This window comes from Podarcis bocagei (genome assembly GCF_964188305.1).
Source record: "Podarcis bocagei genome assembly, chromosome: 4".
Classification (NCBI taxonomy): Eukaryota; Metazoa; Chordata; class Lepidosauria; order Squamata; family Lacertidae; genus Podarcis; species Podarcis bocagei.
The window spans coordinates 30,755,702-30,776,376 of NC_138128.1; the positions used below are offsets into that span (position 1 = coordinate 30,755,702).

The 20,675-nt window shown below is 46.7% G+C and overlaps 1 protein-coding gene across 1 annotated transcript in view; it reads left to right on the forward strand.

The window, feature by feature from the left end:
* The first annotated feature begins 1,289 nt into the window (after window positions 1–1,289).
* Window positions 1,290–20,675, forward strand: part of IRS1 (insulin receptor substrate 1) — a 51,806-nt gene continuing 32,420 nt past the window's right edge. Inside the window, exon 1 of the mRNA XM_081192530.1 lies at window positions 1,290–6,477. Within this exon, the coding sequence (XP_081048656.1) occupies window positions 2,841–6,455 (3,615 nt within the window). The 5' untranslated portion in view covers window positions 1,290–2,840 and the 3' untranslated portion in view covers window positions 6,456–6,477. The remainder of the gene's footprint in view (window positions 6,478–20,675) is intronic.

The following is a 20,675-nucleotide window of genomic DNA, read 5'->3' on the forward strand; positions in this document are numbered from 1 at the left end:
CCATAAACACGGTTTTAACAATGAGTCCGTAAGTGACTGTGGAGGCCAATTCTGGATCCACACGTCCTTCCACAGTGGGGACATTGGTTTCCGGATGGGAGTTGATCACAGAATGCATATTGTATGAGTGTTTCAGCGTAGCAAACATTGCACACTGTCTCTGAACATACTTCTGGATAGATCTGTCCACAGGGTTGTCTAACCCGCTTTTAGCCATGTAAACAAAGGGGCATCGCCACATCTTGTGGAAAGGGAGGGGAACATAGAAAAGAAAAAGTAATCAATTTCTGTGTCATTTGTTGGGCTATTCAGATTTCAGTATGTGTGACCCCCAAAGTGGGAGTATGACTTCTTGCCCTCTGGTTGATATTTTGCCCAACCCTCTTATAGTCATGCTTTCTGGTCACCTTCCCCTCAGGAGTAATTGCTGGAAAATGGATCCTAAACCTATATATATGGCACCTGTGGCCCGTCAGACATTTTTGTTGGACTACAGCTCCCATCAGCCCCCACTAGCAGAGCCAATTGCCAGGGATGATGGGAGTTGCAGTCCAACAATACCTGGCGGGCCACAAGTCCTCCTATCCTCGACCTTTTTTTTTTTTTTTGATCCATGGATTATTATTTTTTTGGATCCATGGAATTTGGATCCATGACATTCAATGGGACTTGCTTCCATGTAAACGTTTAAGGATTGGGGGACCTGAATGCTAGGTTGACAAGCGGAAACGAGCAGGGAGGGAAAACAGGAGCAATTCGTGGCGACTGGGGAAAATATTAATTATTCCGCAAAGCGCTGCAAATCGTGACTTTTCCCCCCTTTTAATTCCCTACAAATCATTTTGTTTTAAATAATGATGGGGTTATGGGATGAATAAACCCGGCACGGCGCCCGCCTTTGCTTCAATCACGGCGGCGGCAATGCAAAGCGAGACCCGCAACCCCCTCGTTTTACAAATATCACGCCAGTGAATGGCGTCTACTCTTTCTCTCCCTCATATATATACATACATTGGGGGGGGGGGAGAAGGCGCGAGCTCGCTCCCGCGCGCGCACACACATATTATACATAACAAACTACTACGCCGCGCTTCTCAACCAAGCCTGGGTTTGCCTTCCCCGTCTGGCTCTCTCCACACAACCCTTAGGAGGCCCAAAGAAGGACAGGCAGGTGCTCCAATAGGAAAGCGACCCCCCGCCGAGGCTCCGGACGCGACCAGCGCCTAAAGGTAAGCGCTCTGGCTGCGGTGCTGAATGAAAAAGCCGCCGCCGCCGCGGCAGGCATGGGAGCGGGAAGGCGGGCTTGGAATGCCGCGCTAACTAAGCTAGGCTGCGCGTGAGCGCTTATTTCCACCCCGCTCCCTCCCACCTCGCCCTGCTCTCCCGCGCTCTTGCTGCTGCTGCTGCTGCTGGGGCTGGAGATGGGGATGGTCCACGCACTGGCGCCATCACGTGTTTTTCTCCTAGGAGTGAGACGGAGTGGCGGCGGCGGCGGCGGCTGGAGGGGGCTGGACTCATAATAAACACAGACGGCAGCCGCTTGTTTTGGTTCGCGGGGGCTCTTCGGGAAAGTCTGCGGAGCTGCAGCTACTGCAGGCGCCGCTGCAAGCAGCAGCAGCAGCCCGAAAAGGGAGAGGGAGAGACAGCCAGCGAGCCAAGCAAGCAAAGCAAGTCCGGCGGCTGCTGTTTCCCCCCCTCGCTCGCCTCCTTCATCCTGGGGCGCACGAGGAGGAAGAGGACGTAGCGGTGGTGCAGGAGGGAGACGGATCCTGCCGCCGCCGCTGCTGCGAGTGCCCTCCGAGACTTTCCCGACTGGAATGAAGAAGAGGCGGAGGAGGTGGAAGCAAGAGCCGCCGCCGCCGCCGCGAGGATGTTCCTCCTCCTTCTCCTCCGCTCGGGCAGCTTCCCCTCCTCGCCTTCTCCTTCCCGGCTCTCGCCCCTGCAGCCGCCTGCCCGCGTTTTGTGTCGAAATGGCACTTTCTCGCCCTAACCAGACGGGACTGAATGGGGTCGCCAGTCTTCTCCTGCACAAGCTGAAGGAGCTGCAGTCTCAGCGGCGCTGATTTCCCCCCGGATATTTTGTTTGTTTGGGTTCTTTTCGACGACCCCCCCCCCCGCCCAATCTCTCTCTCTCCCGCGAAGCATATTTTGACTGACATTTTTTTTGGCGGGGAAGAAAAACAAGGTGGTTGGCGTGGTGTTTTGACTGACTGTTGTTGTTTTTTGCTTTCGGAAAGAAGGGTTGCCTGCGTTCACGACGAAGATTTTCCTCCCTTCTCTCTCTCTCTCTCTTTTTTTGCAAAAGCAAATCTTCCCTTCCCAACGCGAGAAGATATTTAATCGGCATCTGAAATTCGCTCCTTGCTGAGGGGTAACTTGAGAAGGGGAGGGGGCTGTTTGTTTGGGAGGGAAGCGACGGGGGAACCCCATCCTGCTCCCGTCGCTGGCGGAATTTCCACCCCTCACGGATGAAATTATGCACTTCTCCCCTTTCCCGGCGGCTGCTCGGACGAGACTTTCCTGGACTGGACTTTTGAAAGCCACGTTTCTCCTGCGAAGGGTGATTTGGAAATAAAAACAGCAACCCAAACTCTGCTTCTGGAGCTGGAAGGACGCTGAACAGCTGCTCTCTTCCTATCCCCTTTTTGGAAAGGGGGGTTTGCAGTGCTGTTTTGCTGGGGTTTTGTTTTGTTTGGTTACTGCTGCTGCAAGAATTGGATTTTGGGCTGCTCCGTTAGTTCTCTTTTGTTGTTGTTGTTGCTTTGTTTCCCCCTCTGCTGTTTCGGAAGCTGCCCGTTTGCAGGAGGAGAGCTGCTCTGCCACCTCTCTCCCCTTCCAGCATGGCGAGCCCCACGGATAATAACGAGGGCTTCTTCTCAGATGTCAGGAAGGTGGGTTACTTGCGCAAACCCAAGAGCATGCACAAGCGCTTCTTCGTGCTGAGGGCAGCCAGCGAGTCCGGACCCGCCCGGCTGGAGTACTATGAAAATGAAAAGAAGTGGAGGCACAAGTCAGGGGGCCCCAAGCGCTCTATCCCGCTGGAGAGCTGCTTCAACATCAACAAGAGGGCAGACTCCAAAAATAAGTACCTTGTGGCGCTCTACACTAAGGACGAACACTTTGCCATTGCTGCTGACAGCGAGCCTGAGCAGGATAGTTGGTACCAGGCTCTGCTACAACTGCACAACCGGGCCAAGAGCCATCAGCACCACCACCACCACCACCATCATCATCACCACCACCACCATGGGGATGTCACCATGGGTGGTGGAAGCATTGGGATGGGAGAGGCAGGGGAGGACACCTACGGTGATATGGCTCCTGGCCCAGCATTCAAGGAAGTTTGGCAGGTGATCTTGAAACCCAAAGGTCTGGGCCAGACTAAGAATCTGATTGGCATCTACCGCCTGTGCCTAACCAACAAGACCATCAGCTTCGTCAAGCTGAACTCTGACGCGGCAGCCGTGGTGCTGCAGCTGCTCAACATTCGGCGGTGTGGCCACTCGGAGAACTTCTTTTTCATTGAGGTGGGGCGTTCTGCGGTCACCGGACCAGGTGAGTTCTGGATGCAAGTAGATGACTCGGTAGTAGCCCAGAACATGCATGAGACCATCTTGGAGGCTATGCGGGCCATGAGTGAGGAGTTCCGGCCCCGTAGCAAAAGCCAGTCCTCCTCCAACTGCTCCAACCCTATATCGGTGCCTCTCCGCAGCAGGCACCATGTCAACAACCCCCCACCCAGCCAGGTGGGGCTCAGCCGTAGGTCCAGGACTGAGAGCGTGACAGCTACCTCACCTGCTGGCAGTGGTGTGGGAGGAGGGACAGGGGGCAAGCCCAACTCTTTCCGCGTCAGAGCCTCCAGTGATGGAGAAGGTACCATGTCCAGGCCAGCTTCGGTGGACGGGAGCCCAGTTAGCCCAAGCGCCAACCGGACCCACTCGCATAGGCACCGCGGCAGCTCTAGGCTCCACCCCCCTCTCAACCACAGCCGCTCCATCCCAATGCCTTCCTCACGCTGCTCCCCTTCTGCTACGAGCCCAGTCAGCCTGTCGTCCAGCAGCACAAGCGGCCACGGCTCCACCTCGGACTGCCTCTTCCCGCGTCGCTCCAGTGCTTCGGTCTCTGGCTCCCCCAGCGACGGGGGCTTCATCTCGTCCGACGAGTATGGATCCAGTCCCTGTGACTTCCGCAGCTCCTTCCGCAGCGTGACCCCTGATTCTCTAGGACACACCCCACCTGCCCGGGGAGACGAGGAGCTCAGCAACTACATATGCATGGGAGGGAAGGCTGCTTCGTCCTGCTGCAGCATCACAGCTCCTAATGGTCATTTCACCCACCGCACTTGCCACCTTCAACAGCAGCAGACCCGCTGCCCTGGTGCCCCCTGCTGCCCCCGGCTTGGCGGTGAGGATGTGGGTGATCCAGAGAAAGGCTTCAGGAAAAGGACTCATTCAGCTGGTACCTCCCCTACCATCTCCCACCAGAAGACTCCCTCGCAGTCTTCAGTGGCCTCCATTGAGGAATATACCGAGATGCTCCCCTCTTATTCCTGTGGCGGCAGCAGGCTCTCCTCTTATCGACATTCTGCCTTTGTACCAACCCATTCTTACCCTGAGGAGTGTCTAGAGATGCATCAGGTGGAGGGCAACCACCACCGGACCAACTCTACCCCACACACTGATGATGGCTACATGCCAATGTTGCCAGGAGTAGCCCCAGTCCCCAATGGTGGTAGTACTCCCAAAGGTGGTGATTATATGCCCATGAGCCCTAAGAGTGTGTCTGCCCCACAGCAGATCATCAACCCTGGGAGAGGAGGCCGTCATGTACAGGCCACGGTGGACTCCAATGGCTACATGATGATGTCTCCCAGCGGCAGCTGCTCTCCAGACACTGGTTCTGCTGCCTACAGCAAATTATGGATGAACGGGACTAGCCACCACCCCAAGCTCTCCGTGGAGAGCAACGAAGGGAAGCTGCCAAGTGGTGGGAGCGATTACATCAACATGTCTCCAGCCAGTGGCTCTGCTACCAGCACCCCTCCAGATTGCTACTTTGCCAGCTCAGGACCTCCAGGCCCAGAAGAGCCATCTGTGCAAGGACCCACCCGGTCCCACCACAAGCCCATCTACTCCTACTTCTCCCTGCCACGTTCCTTCAAGCACATGCAACGCAGGACAGGCGAAGAGGGAAATGCCCAGATGCGGATGTCCTTCAGCTCCGGCCGCTTGCTCTACGCTGCTGCCGAGGACTCCTCCTCCTCCACTAGTAGTGACAGCCTTGGTGGCCCTGGGGGACAGGAGGGTGTGGGGTATGCCCTTCCCGCACAGACACAGCCATTGCAGCCTGCTCCTTCTTGTACTGCGGACGCGGCTGTGCGGACCAAGAGCCGCCTGGCCAGGCCTACCCGGCTTTCCTTGGATGGCCCAAAGGCCAGCACTCTGCCTCGGGCTCGGGAACAGCTCCCAGAGCCCAAAAGCCCTGGTGAGTATGTGAACATTGAGTTTAAGCAACCAGCCTTCCCATCGCCTTTGCCCCATGGAGATGCTGGCTCTAGCTCAGAGGAGTATATGAATATGGATTGGGGGGCAGCTTGCCCACCTACCTTAGCATCCATGCAGCCAAGCCGGGCCGGGGCAGCTCCCCCCAGTGGCCGAGACTATATGAGCATGCAGCTGGGCAACGGGGGGCAGTACGTAGTGTGTGCCCACACCCCTTCGCCTCCCCCTCCGGCCCTCCTGCTCAGCTACGCTGACATGAGGATGGGTCACAGCAGGCCGGAGAAAAGCCCCCCGCCTGTGGGGCTGCCTTCTCAACACCCCCAGGCGCAGCCGGGGGAGCTGCCGGCCGTCTTGCCCCACTCCTGCTCCTCGTCCATGATGGGGCCTCCGGGGATGAGCAGCGCCTTCACGCATGTCAGCCTGAGCCCCAGCCGCAGCAGCCAGAGTGCCAAAGTGATCCGCGCTGACCCGCAGGGAGGCCGGCGCCGCCACAGCTCCGAGACGTTTGCTTCCTCCACCACGCCTGGTGGTGGCCTTGGGGCCTCAGCCCTGCCCCATGGACCAGGAGGAGGCTCAGAGGACGCCAAGCGCCACAGCTCAGCCTCCTTCGAAAATGTCTGGCTCAAGCCTGCATCTGGGGAGGCAGGGGCCTTCTCTGGCCTTGGCACAGCGGCATTCAGGAGGGAGCAGGCAGCTGGCGGGGCTGGGGGTGGCGTGGAGAATGGGCTCAATTACATCGACCTGGACTTAGTGAAGGATTTTAATCACCGCCAGCATCATCACCATCACCACCCCCACCCTCAGGAGAGCGCTTCTCTGCTAGGGGTCAAGCAGCCGACACAGCAGCATCAGCCACCTAAATCTCCTAATCAGCCTTGTGGGAGTAGCCACTTGGGTGATGAATTAAGTGCATATGCCAGCATCAGCTTCCACAAGCGGGAGGATATCCAGTAGCTGGGCAAGAGCCAGAGACAAGGTGAGCATGCTGTGAGCTAATGGTTGGTTCATAGGGGTGGGGTGGGGAAACTGCTTTGGACTATTGCAAATAAGATGACTTGAATTGGTACCCCCAGTAAGCCCTTCAGTGAACATGCTCTCAGCTTGGGCATGGGTTAGGTCACATTTTTTTAGTTGGCTTAAATTATGTAATCGTTAATAGATCTGGCCGTTCTGCCATCTACTTTTTCACTGCATCTAGTCCCCCATTTTGCCCCTGGTCACCCCTACATACCGTGTGTGTGTGTGTGTGTGTGTGTGTTTAGAGCTCCTCAGTTTACTGGTGAGTTAGAACTGGAACAAGTCTGTTTTAAAGGACGGGTGGTCAGGGCATACAAATCCCATTAATTCTGGTTAAGGAGGGTTAGGTATGTTATATTGCTCTGTTTATGGTCATAATATAAACATTTGTCAAGGAAACAAAGTCCTATGAAAGGATTGTTAATAGGGAAAGGAGGAAGTCACTGCTACTAGATAGCAAACATGAGATGAAATCTCAGGCTATGCTTGGTTTTGAAGCCTGGTTAATACTGGTTAATATATCTCAAACAAACAAAATCTGTCTTGCTTTGTGTTTTGCTATGTAATATCTCTTTCTAATATCCTTTCTAATGGCATTCGATCTGGAAATTGAAGCAGTTGCACAAAGTGGGGGGGGGGGGAATCATTGCAAAAATGTTGCAGCTGTTTAAAACCCTGATAGTGGGATATTAAACGGGTTTCTTTGTTTCTCATTTGCTTTTGTACCTTTAGAAACAATATATCGTATAATACAGCACTCCCGAAGCATAATCTTTTACGTGTAGACACCATTGTTATTGTTATTGTTATTGTTGTTATTATTATTGTTGCTACTACACTATACTTTTCTCTATGAAATCCCCTAATCCACTTTTGGCTGAGACTCTGAGAAGCGTCTTTGTGAATATTCTGTTGTCCTACTTGTTTAACCTTCAGAAAACTGCCTTCTAAAAGAAAGGAATCCTGTGTTTTCCTGTGCCTGAGCAAGTGTGCATGCTGCATATGAGAAAGAGGTGTGGTCTTTAACTTAGGGCATGAGAGCTGGAATTGGAAACCTCTGCAGTCTAATCCTGAATGAGCCAGTGACAAGTTTTGTGGCTCCGGGCAAGTTTTCCTATGCGTAGAATACATGTAGTAATACTTACCTCAATGGGTTGCTATGGGGATTAATTACCAGTAGATGATGTTTGCAAAGCACAGTGTATATGAAACAAAAGGCACACTAACTTAGAATATGCTTGACGTTGTTGAGAAAGCCTTCCTGCTGTTGTGTTGCGTTGAGCAAAAGTAGATGAATGAGCAGTTCTTAAATAGTAAATTAAGCAGAATTTCCATAAACTTTCTGCATTTAAATTATGGTGATGAGTGAAGTAGGAAAGAGAATGTTTTAGGTTCGTTTATGGTCCCATGAGTCTGCACAAGGAAGCATAATAAAATAATGAGATGCTTTATCACCGCTGTAGGTTTTCCAGGGTGTGTGTACTGCTGATACGAATATGGCTGCCACTCTTTTGCAGTGTTTCTTCCACTCATTATGCTTGTCAAAATCTTGATGTTCCGCAGTTATGATTCTGCCCTGAGCTTTGTATTATCACACTCCTCCTGATCTGACCTCTTCCTACTACCCACGTTATCTTTGATCCATGGCAATTACTGGTGAGACGTAGGAAATGTTTGTACTGGCACAGATGGAGGCAAATTCAGCAGTGTGCTTTTTGATCTTAGAATGTCATAACAAACACTTCTTCTGTTCTGTGACGTGTTTTAATTACGTGTTTGCTGGGTATAAGTACTAACAGTGTTGAGAGATGGGAGTGGTAAATGCCCTTACAAAACACAGAGGTGGTTTTCCTGTAGTTGAATACGTGAGGATTGAAAATGAAAACTGTGAATACCCCGAATAAACATTTTGCACCATCGAAAAACAAAGTAAGCACCTTTATTACAGCTTTTTACTACATAGCAAATAACAAATGGTCATGTAAATCCTTTTGCTTCTCCTATGTCCACCAAGTAAATTTATTTGTTACATTCATATCCCACCTTTCCTAGAAAAAGCTTGAGGTGCTGTACATGGTTCTCCACCTCCTTGCTTTATCTACACAACAACCCTTTGTAGTAGTTTATACTGACAGTGACTGTCCCAAGATCGCCTAGTGAGCTTCATCGCTGTGGGTATTTGAACCTGGCTTTCCCAAGTCCTGTTCCAACACTCTAACCACTTACTGCCTTTAAATTTCAATGTGAGGGCCATCTGTAATGGGTGCTTTAGTTGAGATTCCTACATTGCAGGGGGTTAGATTAGATGACCCTCAGTGTCCCTTCCAACTCTACAATTCTATGATTCTATAAATGCAGATAGTAAAGATTTGTAGGCCGCCTTTCAAGTGCTTCTTATAATGAAAACAATGTTTTTCATGGATGCGCTCTTGACAGCCACATTATTTGCGGTCACAATATCCCTGGCACAACTATGAATTGTTATGGGGAGCCTCATTCTTTTGCTGCCTATTCAAAATGTAGTCTAAATAATCTTTATGACACCATTCCCTAGATTCCACTTTGTTTCTGCTCTTACTGACTTGTTTTATGGTCCTCGATTTCCTCGGTTGTTCCTTTGTCATGTTACCAGCAGATCCTGAGAACAGTTACAGGGTAACACAACTTCTCATGCAATACTAGTGATTATGAAAGTGGGCTGTTTGGCTAATGTTTTATTCCTTGATGGTTTTTCTAATGGAAACCATTGCTTTGCTGGACTTCTGTTGTTTGGTTGTTTCAATAAATCAGTTGTGGCTTTCAAGGGTGCTGTCCAGTGAACTATGGAGAGCTCAAGTAACATACTAGCACAATCATATAGTGAAATGTAGACAGACTCTAGCCCCTGTGTTGCTTTCTAATATTCAGCTAACTGAGCCATTGTGGAGGTTTTCTGGGAGGATGGGTGTGATGCAGTCTTTTTTTACATTCTTCAGCGAAGGGTAGTGGGAAAATTAAATGTTGTAGAGAGTTCAATTCCTCCTCACATGGGATCACAGTTCTCCCTTGCCTTCTTGGCTGAACATATGCAGTTCCTAAGACATCTTAAAGTCGAGAGTATTTACATTTCCTGATCCTCTTACGTTGCTCTTTTGATGCTTTATGAGAGGGGCTATTTTGCTGCCATTTTGTTTTTGTGCACGTTAAGGCAATGAATATTTTGCATGTCCTGTTTGAAGCAAAAACCCATGTCAAGTCTGCTGCAACCTGTAGAGTTTGGCTCTTCCTGTGCATTTTTAATAACTGGTGCGGTTTTCTTTTAGTTTGATTCATAGCTGAAGACATTCTGTTCACTTCTCATTCAGACATAGGCAAGAACAGCGTTTAGACTGACAGAACTGCTTTGGCTGGGAGTGGAATTCTGTTAGCAATATAGTTTCACTGAGCCAAGCAATAAAGTCTGTTATTGGCCTGTTTTTAGATTGTTGACTGTGGAGATGTCTTGGCCTCCGTTGCATCTTTATTCAGGTGGAACTGGGAATATGTCTATGCTTAAGACTGTGCACAAAGATATACAAGCAGCATTAAGTACTTCTGTGGAGGTTATTTGGGCAGTCGTGCTTTATTTGTTCATTGTTCACACATGTTTTAACTACAGGAATACATACCGCTGTTCTCTCCCTGGAAAATATTGGATCAGTGAAGCTGTATGTGGACATCACAGGTTTCTTGGCTATGCTATCTGTAATGTATTCTCTGTAGTTGACAGTGTTGCCCAGGGAAGGGAAAGAATGAAGCCAATGCTCTGCAATGTTCACATGAGCCATTTTTCTTTCAAGGGCCACATTCCTTTAATACGAAATCTATTGCAGCCACACACACCAGTAGTGAGCAGGGTCCATGTATACAGGCATTAGTCTCTGTAAATAAATGAGGGTAAGGAAGAGAAGAAATAACTGAGAGAAGGAATTGTTTGTAAGGCACCCAGCAATACCCGCTAAAGGTGAAAAGATAACTCTTGTTTCCTTGTTCGTGTTTATGAGGGATTTGAAAGCCTATTTAAGATACTGGAAAGACTGACCTGTTAATTTAAATCACAGCTGCTGGAACCTTAGGGTGGGGGTTCAGTGTTCGAAACTCCCATTGTTCTAGGCACATTTTGCAGCAGGGAATTTCATTGGAGTGAGCAATTTCTGAGTTCGGGTTGCAGTACTGCGCCTAAGATTTCAGATTAAAACTGCAAAGTGGAAAGAAAGACCTTTTTTGAGCCTTCCCACTTCTGGCTACTGTCTGAAGACTGGAGAAGAGACCCTCTTAAGAATATTAGGGGGTGGAGTGGGCAGGGGAAGGACTAGACCATGTGAAAAATGAACATAATGTTTTAGCAACAGTTCCTTCATTTTCAGCTTTGTATTCTTGTTATTAAAAAAAGCACACCTAGACATTCCATCGTTGCGCCCATAACCTAGGTTTAAGGTGCCATTTAGCTCCTTGCTTTCATATCTCAGTTTCCAACACTGGTGGGGAGAAGGAAAAGAGTTCTCTCTTCGGTGTATTCTTGCTCACCCTGTGTAACTATGCCCCCCCATTCACAGAACAAAATGGAGGAAAGTGGGCAAAAGTGGGGAGTGTTAACATCTGTGACTCACTCTAGGAATGGGGTGCTTCTGTGGCATGACCCCGCAATCTCCTCTTCCTTGTCTCGCAGTTTGGTCTAAGGCAGGGTTTCCCAAACTTGGGTCTCCAGCTGATTTTGAACTACAATTCCCATCATCTTAACTAGCAGGAAGGTATTGTAGTTCACAATACGTAGCAGGGTAGGTATTATAGTCCAGAAACAGCTGGAGACCAAAGTTTGGGAAGCCCTGGTCTTAAGGGGTGGTTTTAAACCAAGCTTTGCTCAGGGCAGACCTGTTGAAATTACAGTAATGGCCTTAACTTTGTCGTGTTCATTCACTTCAGTGGGTCAGGTCTGAGCAAAACACCTTCGGTCTTGGTAGATATGCTTTGTATCCCGTTCCTCCACTACAAGTTCAGCAAACTCTTCAAGGCAAAGCAACTTTAAATGACAGAAGGCCATGGAAAGCCATGTGTGTGGAGGGGGAGAAATGTTGGGGGGCAGGGAGAGAGAAAAGAAGGGGGGGAGATGGTCACTTGTACATTCCTTCTTCTCTCGTCTCCTGTTAGTGGAGGGTTTTTATTAAACTGCTTGATAGGTGCCTGGTGTTGCGTGTGCATCTTGGTTGGCAGGGTGGGGAATACACTTCTTAAAAACCACCTCCTTCCCCTAGCGACCTGACCAGACCATAGGCAGGAAGCCATGACAACGTGGAAGCCCCCTTCCTGCTCTGTGTGAGGGGGGAACCCAAGATGACGGTGAGTTAAAGGCACAGTGACCTTCCTTCAGGTTTTGCATAGTTTGGCTTGTTCTTGAAAGGAGGAACGTTACCCGCTGTCCACAGACAGCACCAGGGAATCCCAGTGAGGCAAGGGGGATGCAGGGCTGAGTATCAAACAACCACATGATGCACAACTGGCAAAAGAGGAGACCAAAACCCTGGAAGTGGAGGTGTGAGGCAGAGGAGGAGAGGCTGTGAACTGGATCAAAAGGCTCTGCAGGCTAGGAGCAGCCTGGAGCTGGTGGTTCCTCATTAAAGTTAAGTTATGCCTGTTCATTCCTCACTTTAACTCAGCATGGTCAGCGCAGAGGTCATAGAATCAGAGCTGGAAGGAGCTCCAAGGGCCATCTTGTCCAACCCCCTGCAATGCAGGAATCTCAACACAAGGTCCCCCACCCAGTTTGACCCTGTTTAGCTTTGCACATGTGCTAGCAGTTTTATAGCTGTGCCACTAGGAGGATCATAATTGAAGGGCATTAAGGATTTAAAGTGCATATTTTTATGAACATGGCATAATTGAGGTTTTTAAATACTGCTGCAGATAGACCCAGGGAGGAGCAGAGTAGCTCCTCTCCTAGAGCCCAAATGTTTGTACTAAGCCATGGTACCAAGCAGACATCTGATGTGCCGAATGTCTTGTGCTTGTGCTACATGGGAAAGTTTTTTGCATGTAAAATCAAGTTCTACTATCAAGACAAGACAGTAATAACCTAATTGTAGGTTTTATGATAATCTGCTTTTTCATTCTCTAGTGAAAATGTTTTATGACATCAGAAAAGCAAATCAAATAAAACCCTGGTCAGACTTTTGATTACTCTGCTGGTAAAATGTTGCCTTTATTTAAGGTTTGCCTGCTGATACAAATACTGAACTAGAAATAACAGTGCCAACAACAGCTCTTGGGAGCCATGTGATTCATGACTGCTCTGGTGAGAGTCCAGCTCCCCATGTGAAAATTACTGCAGTAACTTGGCTGTTACATTTGCTTAGTGACCATTAATTTATTTCTTGTAGTATTTGTGAGACGCATTTGCTTTCTTTATTTAGACACCCAAAATGATGTAGCACATTAAAGTTATAAAGAGAAAATGCATTCTTTTATGCCTCTTATTCAGTTTCCCCTCTTTATTTGTACAAGGAGGGACACTTACTAGGGGAGGGCACACACTGAAGAATTCACATTTAATTCCAACCTATATCCCTGCTTGCACTATCCTGGGACATCATTTCATCTGCGTAGGCTGGGTTTGCTGGTAGGTATGACTTTTTGGCATGGGAACATGGGGCAGAACGGGCAAAACTTGCTTCCAAAACTGGTCATAGTTATTTCTGGGTTTTATGTAACTCTGCATGCTTCCAGCACATAGTTCTGCTCACATTGCATGACATAGTTATTGTTAGGGTGGGTGCACATAGGAGTTGCTATGATACGATAATCTTTATTGTCATTGTCCCATACAGAACAACAAAATTGAAAAATATACATAAGACATTCAGAAACCAACAAGCCAGCTATCCCAGCCTAGTTAGCCCCCTGATACCCCATTTTAAAATACAATATACTCCCATAGAGACTCCTTTGGGTAGAAACTGTTTCTCAGGCGGCTGTTCCTAATCTTTATAACCCTGTACCTTCTTCCAGAAGGCAGAAGATACAGATTACTGGGAGCTCCTTGGCTTTTCTGCTTTAGACTGCCGTAATAACCTCACTTTACCTGGTTGCAAGCTCCTACTTGAATTCAATGGAATTTACTTCTGAGTAGATGTGGTTACGCTTGCAGCCAAGGTAGGTAGGTATGTGACGATGAGGACATAAGCTTTCTATATATGTCAGCATGCAAATTTAGGGAACTTCCTGCCAGAGGTTTCAAGTTTCCTACTTGTTATGACTTCAGACATTCTGTCGAAATGCAGGTCAGCTTGACTCCCAATTAAAATATTGTGTACAGTTAAGGTGGAGCAACTTTTAAATCTAATACTCTTATCTGTAGACCATTAAAAAGAAAAGAAAAAAACTTGACGTATTGCCAAAGACAAAATCTGCAGAAGTTTTTGTGGCTCTGGGGCAGTAAGTTGAAAATCTGTAAGGTATGCAAGTCCAAGCAGTATGCTTCCTCCTATAGACAATTGATTTCCTTGTCCCCTTAGTAATTGTTTGCTAACCTTAGCCTATGTATCTTATTCTGTATTTAAGTGTTTGAACTTTTCTCATTAACTTATCTAAGCATTGTGCTTTCATAATGTTCAAAATTACACCCAGTTGCCATCAAAGATTTCTTCCATCACTTGCAACTTAGCCCAGCTAAAGGAATCATTGCACATATCCATGTTGTGTGTGTCACTGTGCTGTGCACTGGAATGTGCATATACATGTGGTTGAATGAGGTGGAAGGTGGTATAATACATATAATCACACTTCAGGCTGCTGACGGGGATAACATTTTATGAACGTTCTCCTTTGTTTTTTGTTTAATAGAAAGCTGCACTAGAACTTTTCTCCATGGCTTTTTAGATTTTTAAAAGGTAAAGGACCCCTGACGGTTAAGTCCAGTCGCAGATGACACTGGGGTTGCAGCGCTCATTTCGCTTTACAGGCCGAGGGACCCGGTGTTTGTCCGCAGACATTTTTTTCCGGGTCATGTGGCCAGCATGACTAAGCTGCTTCTGGTGCAACGGAACACCAAAACCAGTACCTATTTATCTACTTGCACTTTTGGGTTTGCTTTCGAACTGCTAGGTTGACAGGAGCTGGGACCGAGCAACGGGCGCTCCCCCCATCGAGGGGATTCTAACTGCCGACCTTCTGATCAGCAAGCCCAAGAAGCTCAGTGGTTTAGACCACAGCGCCACCCCTTCTTATAGATTTTTACTTACAGAGGTTTTTGGGGTTTTTTACTTTTGAAAAAAAACACCTTCAAGGAGTATTCAAAGGAGTGCTGTGTGATTCTTACCTCCCTGTGCCTGCATCATTTCTGATACTTTTCCTCCTAGTCTGTCTAACTCAGGGGTCGGCAAAATTTTTGTGGCTTGGGCCGGTTCACGGTCCCGTAGACCCTGCAGTGGGCCGGAGTGTGTGTGTGTGCATGCGCCTACATTCGCAAACGCTATTTCCTGCCCTCCTTCCAGCGCGGAGGAGGCATGCACAGCTTCCCATTGGCTGCAGGAGTTTCCTGAGCCAATAGGAAGCTGGCCGGCGTTGCGGATCTTGGTCCCCGCTCTGCTCCGTGCCGGTTTAGCATGGTGCACGGGAGCCTACCGAGCAGGCGGGGGTCCATGGGCTGGTTAAACGACCCCCATGGGCCGCAGATTGCCGACCCCTGGGCTAACTTCTGGTATTAGAGCTAGGCCTGGAGAAAAGTACCTGGGGCAATGGGGCACAAAGGGGTAAGGTGAGAAGAGAGGAAAGTTCAGCTTCTCTCATCTGTGTGTTCTTTTTCAGATGAAAATAGACATTGTGTTTTTTTTATAAAAAAAATGTGGTAGCCTATAAGTTACTGGACTTCCTTGCACGGTATATCGTAAAGTGGGGAAGTAAATTTTAAAATAATTTTTAATAGAGAGAGAGAAACAGCTCCCTAGCGTGTAAGCCAAAGAATTAAAGAGTGCAGAATAATTTGCTTAAATTTAGAGTGCTGATAAAGGACATCTTATGCAATAATTGCCAGTTTCAATAATCTTTTACTGCTTTTTATGAAACACATTGAAATAGGGTAGGTAGTTCGCAAATCCAGCTCTGTTCCCAGTTCTCCAGAATGCTGAAACGGCAATCTTGGTCTCTTGACTATACACAATGTTATATGCACACCTTTGCTTAACTCAATCTGGTTTCAGTCATGTCAAAATAAAATATAAATTACAAACCCTTTCATGAAATTCTGCAGGGGCAAGGAGGACAATATGCAAGTTCTGTTGGGGATGCTTGAGTAAACATCATATATTATGCATGTATCAGTGTGACAAATTTTAACCAACACAGAGTGTAAATAGTTAAAGGGGATGTAAATAAGTCTGGCACTTTTAAAAACCAGCCAAAAGATGGCTTGAAGTATGTCTCTCTGATCATCTTTGACATATCTAGGTCACATTTAACCTTCTATAATTGAAAGGTTTGCTGATTTCTTTGCAAAACTTTACAGTGCAATTGGAAGCTAGTGAAAAATGTGTGATTTGTTTTTTTTTGGGGGTGTCCTGTGGCAAGTGTCTTAATTCTAGATCAGATACTACTTAAACTCCTCCTCTCATATAGAAAGTTTAATTTTGAAACGTCTTCGCTGACGGATTTTAAGGCTTTCGTTTCCCCCCCACCCCTTCATTCAGACTTTACAAACAGAAACTATCTGCCAAGTGCTGTCAGGCTGCTTGGACCTTAGCTGCAGATATTCTGCCTTATTTCAAGTTGAGCTGCGTAGTTCAGCTATGCATAAAAGAATGAAAAGCCTGTCAAAAATTAGCTGCCTCTTACCTAAGAGCTGGCAGTAGAGCATCCTAGGTTGGTGGGTCAAGCCCCACATTGAGCAAAAAGATTCCTGTGTTGCAGGGGGTTGGATTAGATGACCCTCGTGGTCCCTTCCAACTATACAATTCTATGATTCTATATTTAGCCATTCTACGGAAATTATCAATGCATTTGGACACCACCATGAAGATGTTATTTTTTAAAAAAGGAGGTCGCTCTTCTTTTCATTCCTCATTCCAGGTTGGAATCTCTCTTTGGACCAAACTAGACATGATGAAGGCAGCAACATGTGTTTGTTAATGCATTTGCCCCATTCACCTGTAAGGCAGGGTGAGTGGTCTTGTTTTAACAGGCATGTGGATCAGTAGAGAGGACCACATCTTCCCACCTTAACTTTCTCATGCTCTGTCACTGCTGACTCTTTCCCCTCCATCTGGTCCAACCTACTTCTTGAAATATCACCCTGTGGTTCTTGGTGGAAGTGCTAGATGCAATGTATATTCTATAGTATAAGTAATAGGAAGTAGGACATATGACTTTTCAAGAACTTCAGAACAGACCAGTTTAGAATAATATGCTTAATAATTGTGTGTATTTTTTAAAAAACAACTTGGATTCCCTGTGTGGGTTTCTAGATCTGTGCATCAAGTGCAATCAAATTTCTCCTGGAAGTTATAGTAGAAATAAGTTCCAAAAGAGTAATGTAAATAGGATAATTTTCAGCTGGGGTTGTTTTGTTCAGTAGCAGAAAACTCAGCAATCTTTTTCTTTTCTTTTCTTTTCTTTTTGGTGTGGGAGGGTTTGAGCAAAGACTAAGGATGTTTAGTTTAGCCAAGGCTGCAGTAGCAGACTAATAATAATAATAATAATAATAATAATAATAATAATAATAATAATAATAATGATAATAAACAAATATCTGACTTTTAGAAGACACCTGAAGGCAGCCCTTTTTAGGGAAGCTTTTAATATTTGATGAATTATTGTATTTTAATATTTTGTTAGAAGCCGCCTAGAGTGGCTGGGAACACCCAGCCAGATGTGCAGGGTATAAATGATGATGATGATAAGTTATTATTAATGTTAAGAGCATCACATCCATCTCAATTGCAAACAAAGTTGTGTGCAATCTGCAGTTATTTGTTGTATTTTGTTTTTATTTAGAGGATTAGTTATTGTAAACACAAATGAAATAAATGCACTTGTTTTGCTTTATCCTTAAAGATATACAGTGGGGGGGGAGTATTTGGTCCCCTGCAAAATTTGCTCGTTTGCCCTCTGACGAAGAAATGACCAGTGCGTAACTTTAATGGTAGGTTTATTGTAGCTGTGAGAGACAGAATAACAACAGGAAAACCCTCAAGGATACAGGTTTCAGCAGAAAATGTTAAAACCTGTTATTGTAGGATGCTGGCAGAGACCATCTGAGATGGAACTATCCCTTGCATGGTTGTTGTCCCCCCCCCCCCCCCAAATAGTGACAGATCTACATTTCACATTACAACACCCTCCATTTTTGGAAACAAATGAAAATGAAAGGAAGTTCTTAGTTAGAATAGCTGGTGTAGCTACTTCTGTATGGAATGGGTGAGAATTCAATCAGCAAAACAGAGATGGGTGGGAGGGGAGAGACAACATTAAAATACGGTATCGTATTTTAAAAATTCAGGCACCTGTTTTTACCAAGCAGAACTTATAAAGGTATGTGCATCTTGTGAATATATCAACGCTCATTAGCCTCATCCAGTGCTTCAATGTGCAGGCACATAAGCACTTCCTCGTTCACTTTGCTTCTTGAAAGAGCTCTCCACATAAGTTTTAAGTGTAGTAAACAGGAAAGGCTGAGCTCCCCAGGATCTCCATGTTTAAACTGGAGCACCTGCGCAGCTTTGCACTGGAATCACTCCATGCTGTAATATGTTGTGGTTTTATAAATGCATGAAAGATTGAAATGTTGCACTCCTGTGAATTAAATTAGCATAGTTTATCTAAGTCAAAAGTTCTGATAATAGTGTCACCTAATTAAGTCTTTAAACACTCGTAATAAATACTTTCTTCAACCAACTTTTTGCATCTTGCAAGTTTCTGCAAGGGGAAAGGTGTGCAGGCTTGTAGCTGGGGTATGTGGTTTCTCAGGCCTTTGAACTTGGTAAGGAATGTTCTCAAGATGGAAGAATGAATGGTTGGATAGTGCTTTTTGCCTTGGGGCATGAAACTCACAAGAGGAATGTTACCATGTATTCAAAAGCCTGTTTCACACACCTCTTTGTTGAACAAGATCTTGGATAGAGTCTTTGTTATTATCAAGCACTCTGCAGCAGCAACAACAAAAAGAGCTCCCCAAAGTGGCTTCCTTGAATAGAGATGTAGAAAAGAATCTGAAGGATGTGCAAATTATGATATGACATTGTAAACCAACTTCAGTCTGTCTTTTTTATTTAGGGAAGGGGGGATATTTAGAGCTAAGGTGCATAACCAGGATCACACAAATCAGTGTCCTGCTAGTATTTTTTATTGATGGCTGCCAATGGTGGTGTGCAATTATCACTCCTACGCTACTTTTCTAACGTTGGCAACTGTCCTGTTGAGTTATCCTATCTTTTATTATCCTTTGCCAAGCCTGCTCTGGGGTTTTAACATCCTGGTTAACATTTAACAGAGACAGGCAGTAGCAATGGTATTTAGTGTTATGCAGGAACAGAGATACAGCAGTACCAAACTCTAAAATAATTTGACCTTCTACCAGAACATGGCTTGAACTGAGGTGGGTCGCCAGCGTAGCACTGTTGCCATGAAAATATATAGAGTAAAAAAGAAGAAGAAATGGGTCCCCAGATGCGTGTTTGACATCTGAATTTGAAAAGGTTGAAGACTGCTGCTCTGTAGCATGAAAAGACTGAGCAATGCATGGGTAACTAATGGAATATTTCAAGCCTATGGGAACATGCATGTTATAAGACAGTGTTTCCCAACCTTTTTTGGGCAAAGGCACACTTGTTTGATGAAAAAAATCTCGAGGCACACCACCATTACAGCCCCGTGACGTCAGCGCGCAGCGTCACGCCGGGAGGGACGCACGAAAGTGTAAGTTTCAATTTTTTCCCCTCCCCCTTGCCGGGGAACCTCCAAGCTTTGGGGGTGGGGGGGGAGGAGGCAGCAAAGCGAGGCAGGAAGGAGAGCGCGGCTTGGCTGGGTGAGCTTTGGCAGGGGCAGGGAATGAGAGCCGCGAGGCGGGCGCTGCGGACGGAGGAGCTGCCCGCTGAGCTCGCAGGCAGCCAGGCAGGCAGACGGCGAGAGCCCCGCGCTGGGCGGCCTCTCCTCGCCGCCCCGCCTCTCGCCGCCTGACTCACCCGCCTCCCTCCAGGCAACATCTCGCGGCACACCAGGCAACATCTCGCGGCACACTAGTGTGCCGCGGAACAGTGGTTGGGAAACACTGTTATAAGAGAAGTTGAGACCTGTGATTGTTTGTTTAAAAATGGCCACTCCCCCCCCCCAGTGACTTTATATCCTTGTTTTACTTAAGTCTCTGCCATTGTTTTAAAGTCTTTCCTTCCTTCTTGCAACACTCAAACTTCTCCCTCTTTCACCCTGCAGTTGCTACATGTGAGCGAGATAAAGGACGTGGAGCCCTCAAAAATTCCACAGTACTGTACTCAATCCTTCCGTTGTTTAAAACCACCATTTTCCTCTCAAGTTTCCTCCCTCACTGCTTTACTCAAACTTCTGCCATTGTTTTAAACCACCACTTTCCCCTTCTCAGTGTTCCTTCCTTCTCGCTCCCGTGCTGTGACTGCTGCTGCTGGTCTTCACTTCCTCCTGACTTCATGCAAATCTAGGATTGCATTGCTGCACCACAGAAATGTAATTGCTGCGATTACATTATTATTCAATAGAGAGAAATAGTATTCTGTGACTAAGTGTCTAATTATACTAATACTCTTAGATGTTCCACATTTTTCAAAAAATCATGCTCTTAAAGATTTACAGGACCTTGGCTTTGTTTTGATGCAGTTGTTTACTGTTTTGGGTTTTTTTGTTTTTTTGTTTTTGCTAAAGTAGCTCATCAAGTTTTATTCTGTTTTTGTAGAGCTCTCATGACATTAATTACCTCTTACTGATTCAGGTCACGGCAACTGCATTTAGGTTTGAGGACAGAAGTATGAATGTGGTGGGGGTGTAAAGCGTGGATCAGATGCTAACTAGTTGGTTTCCTGTTGTAGAATTTGCAATTCCCCCTGTATTAGACTTGCTTATGTATCTCCTAAGGTGGTGCTTTAAATGGCTTCTTATATTTGAATCAGATGACAGGTTTTAGAAAGC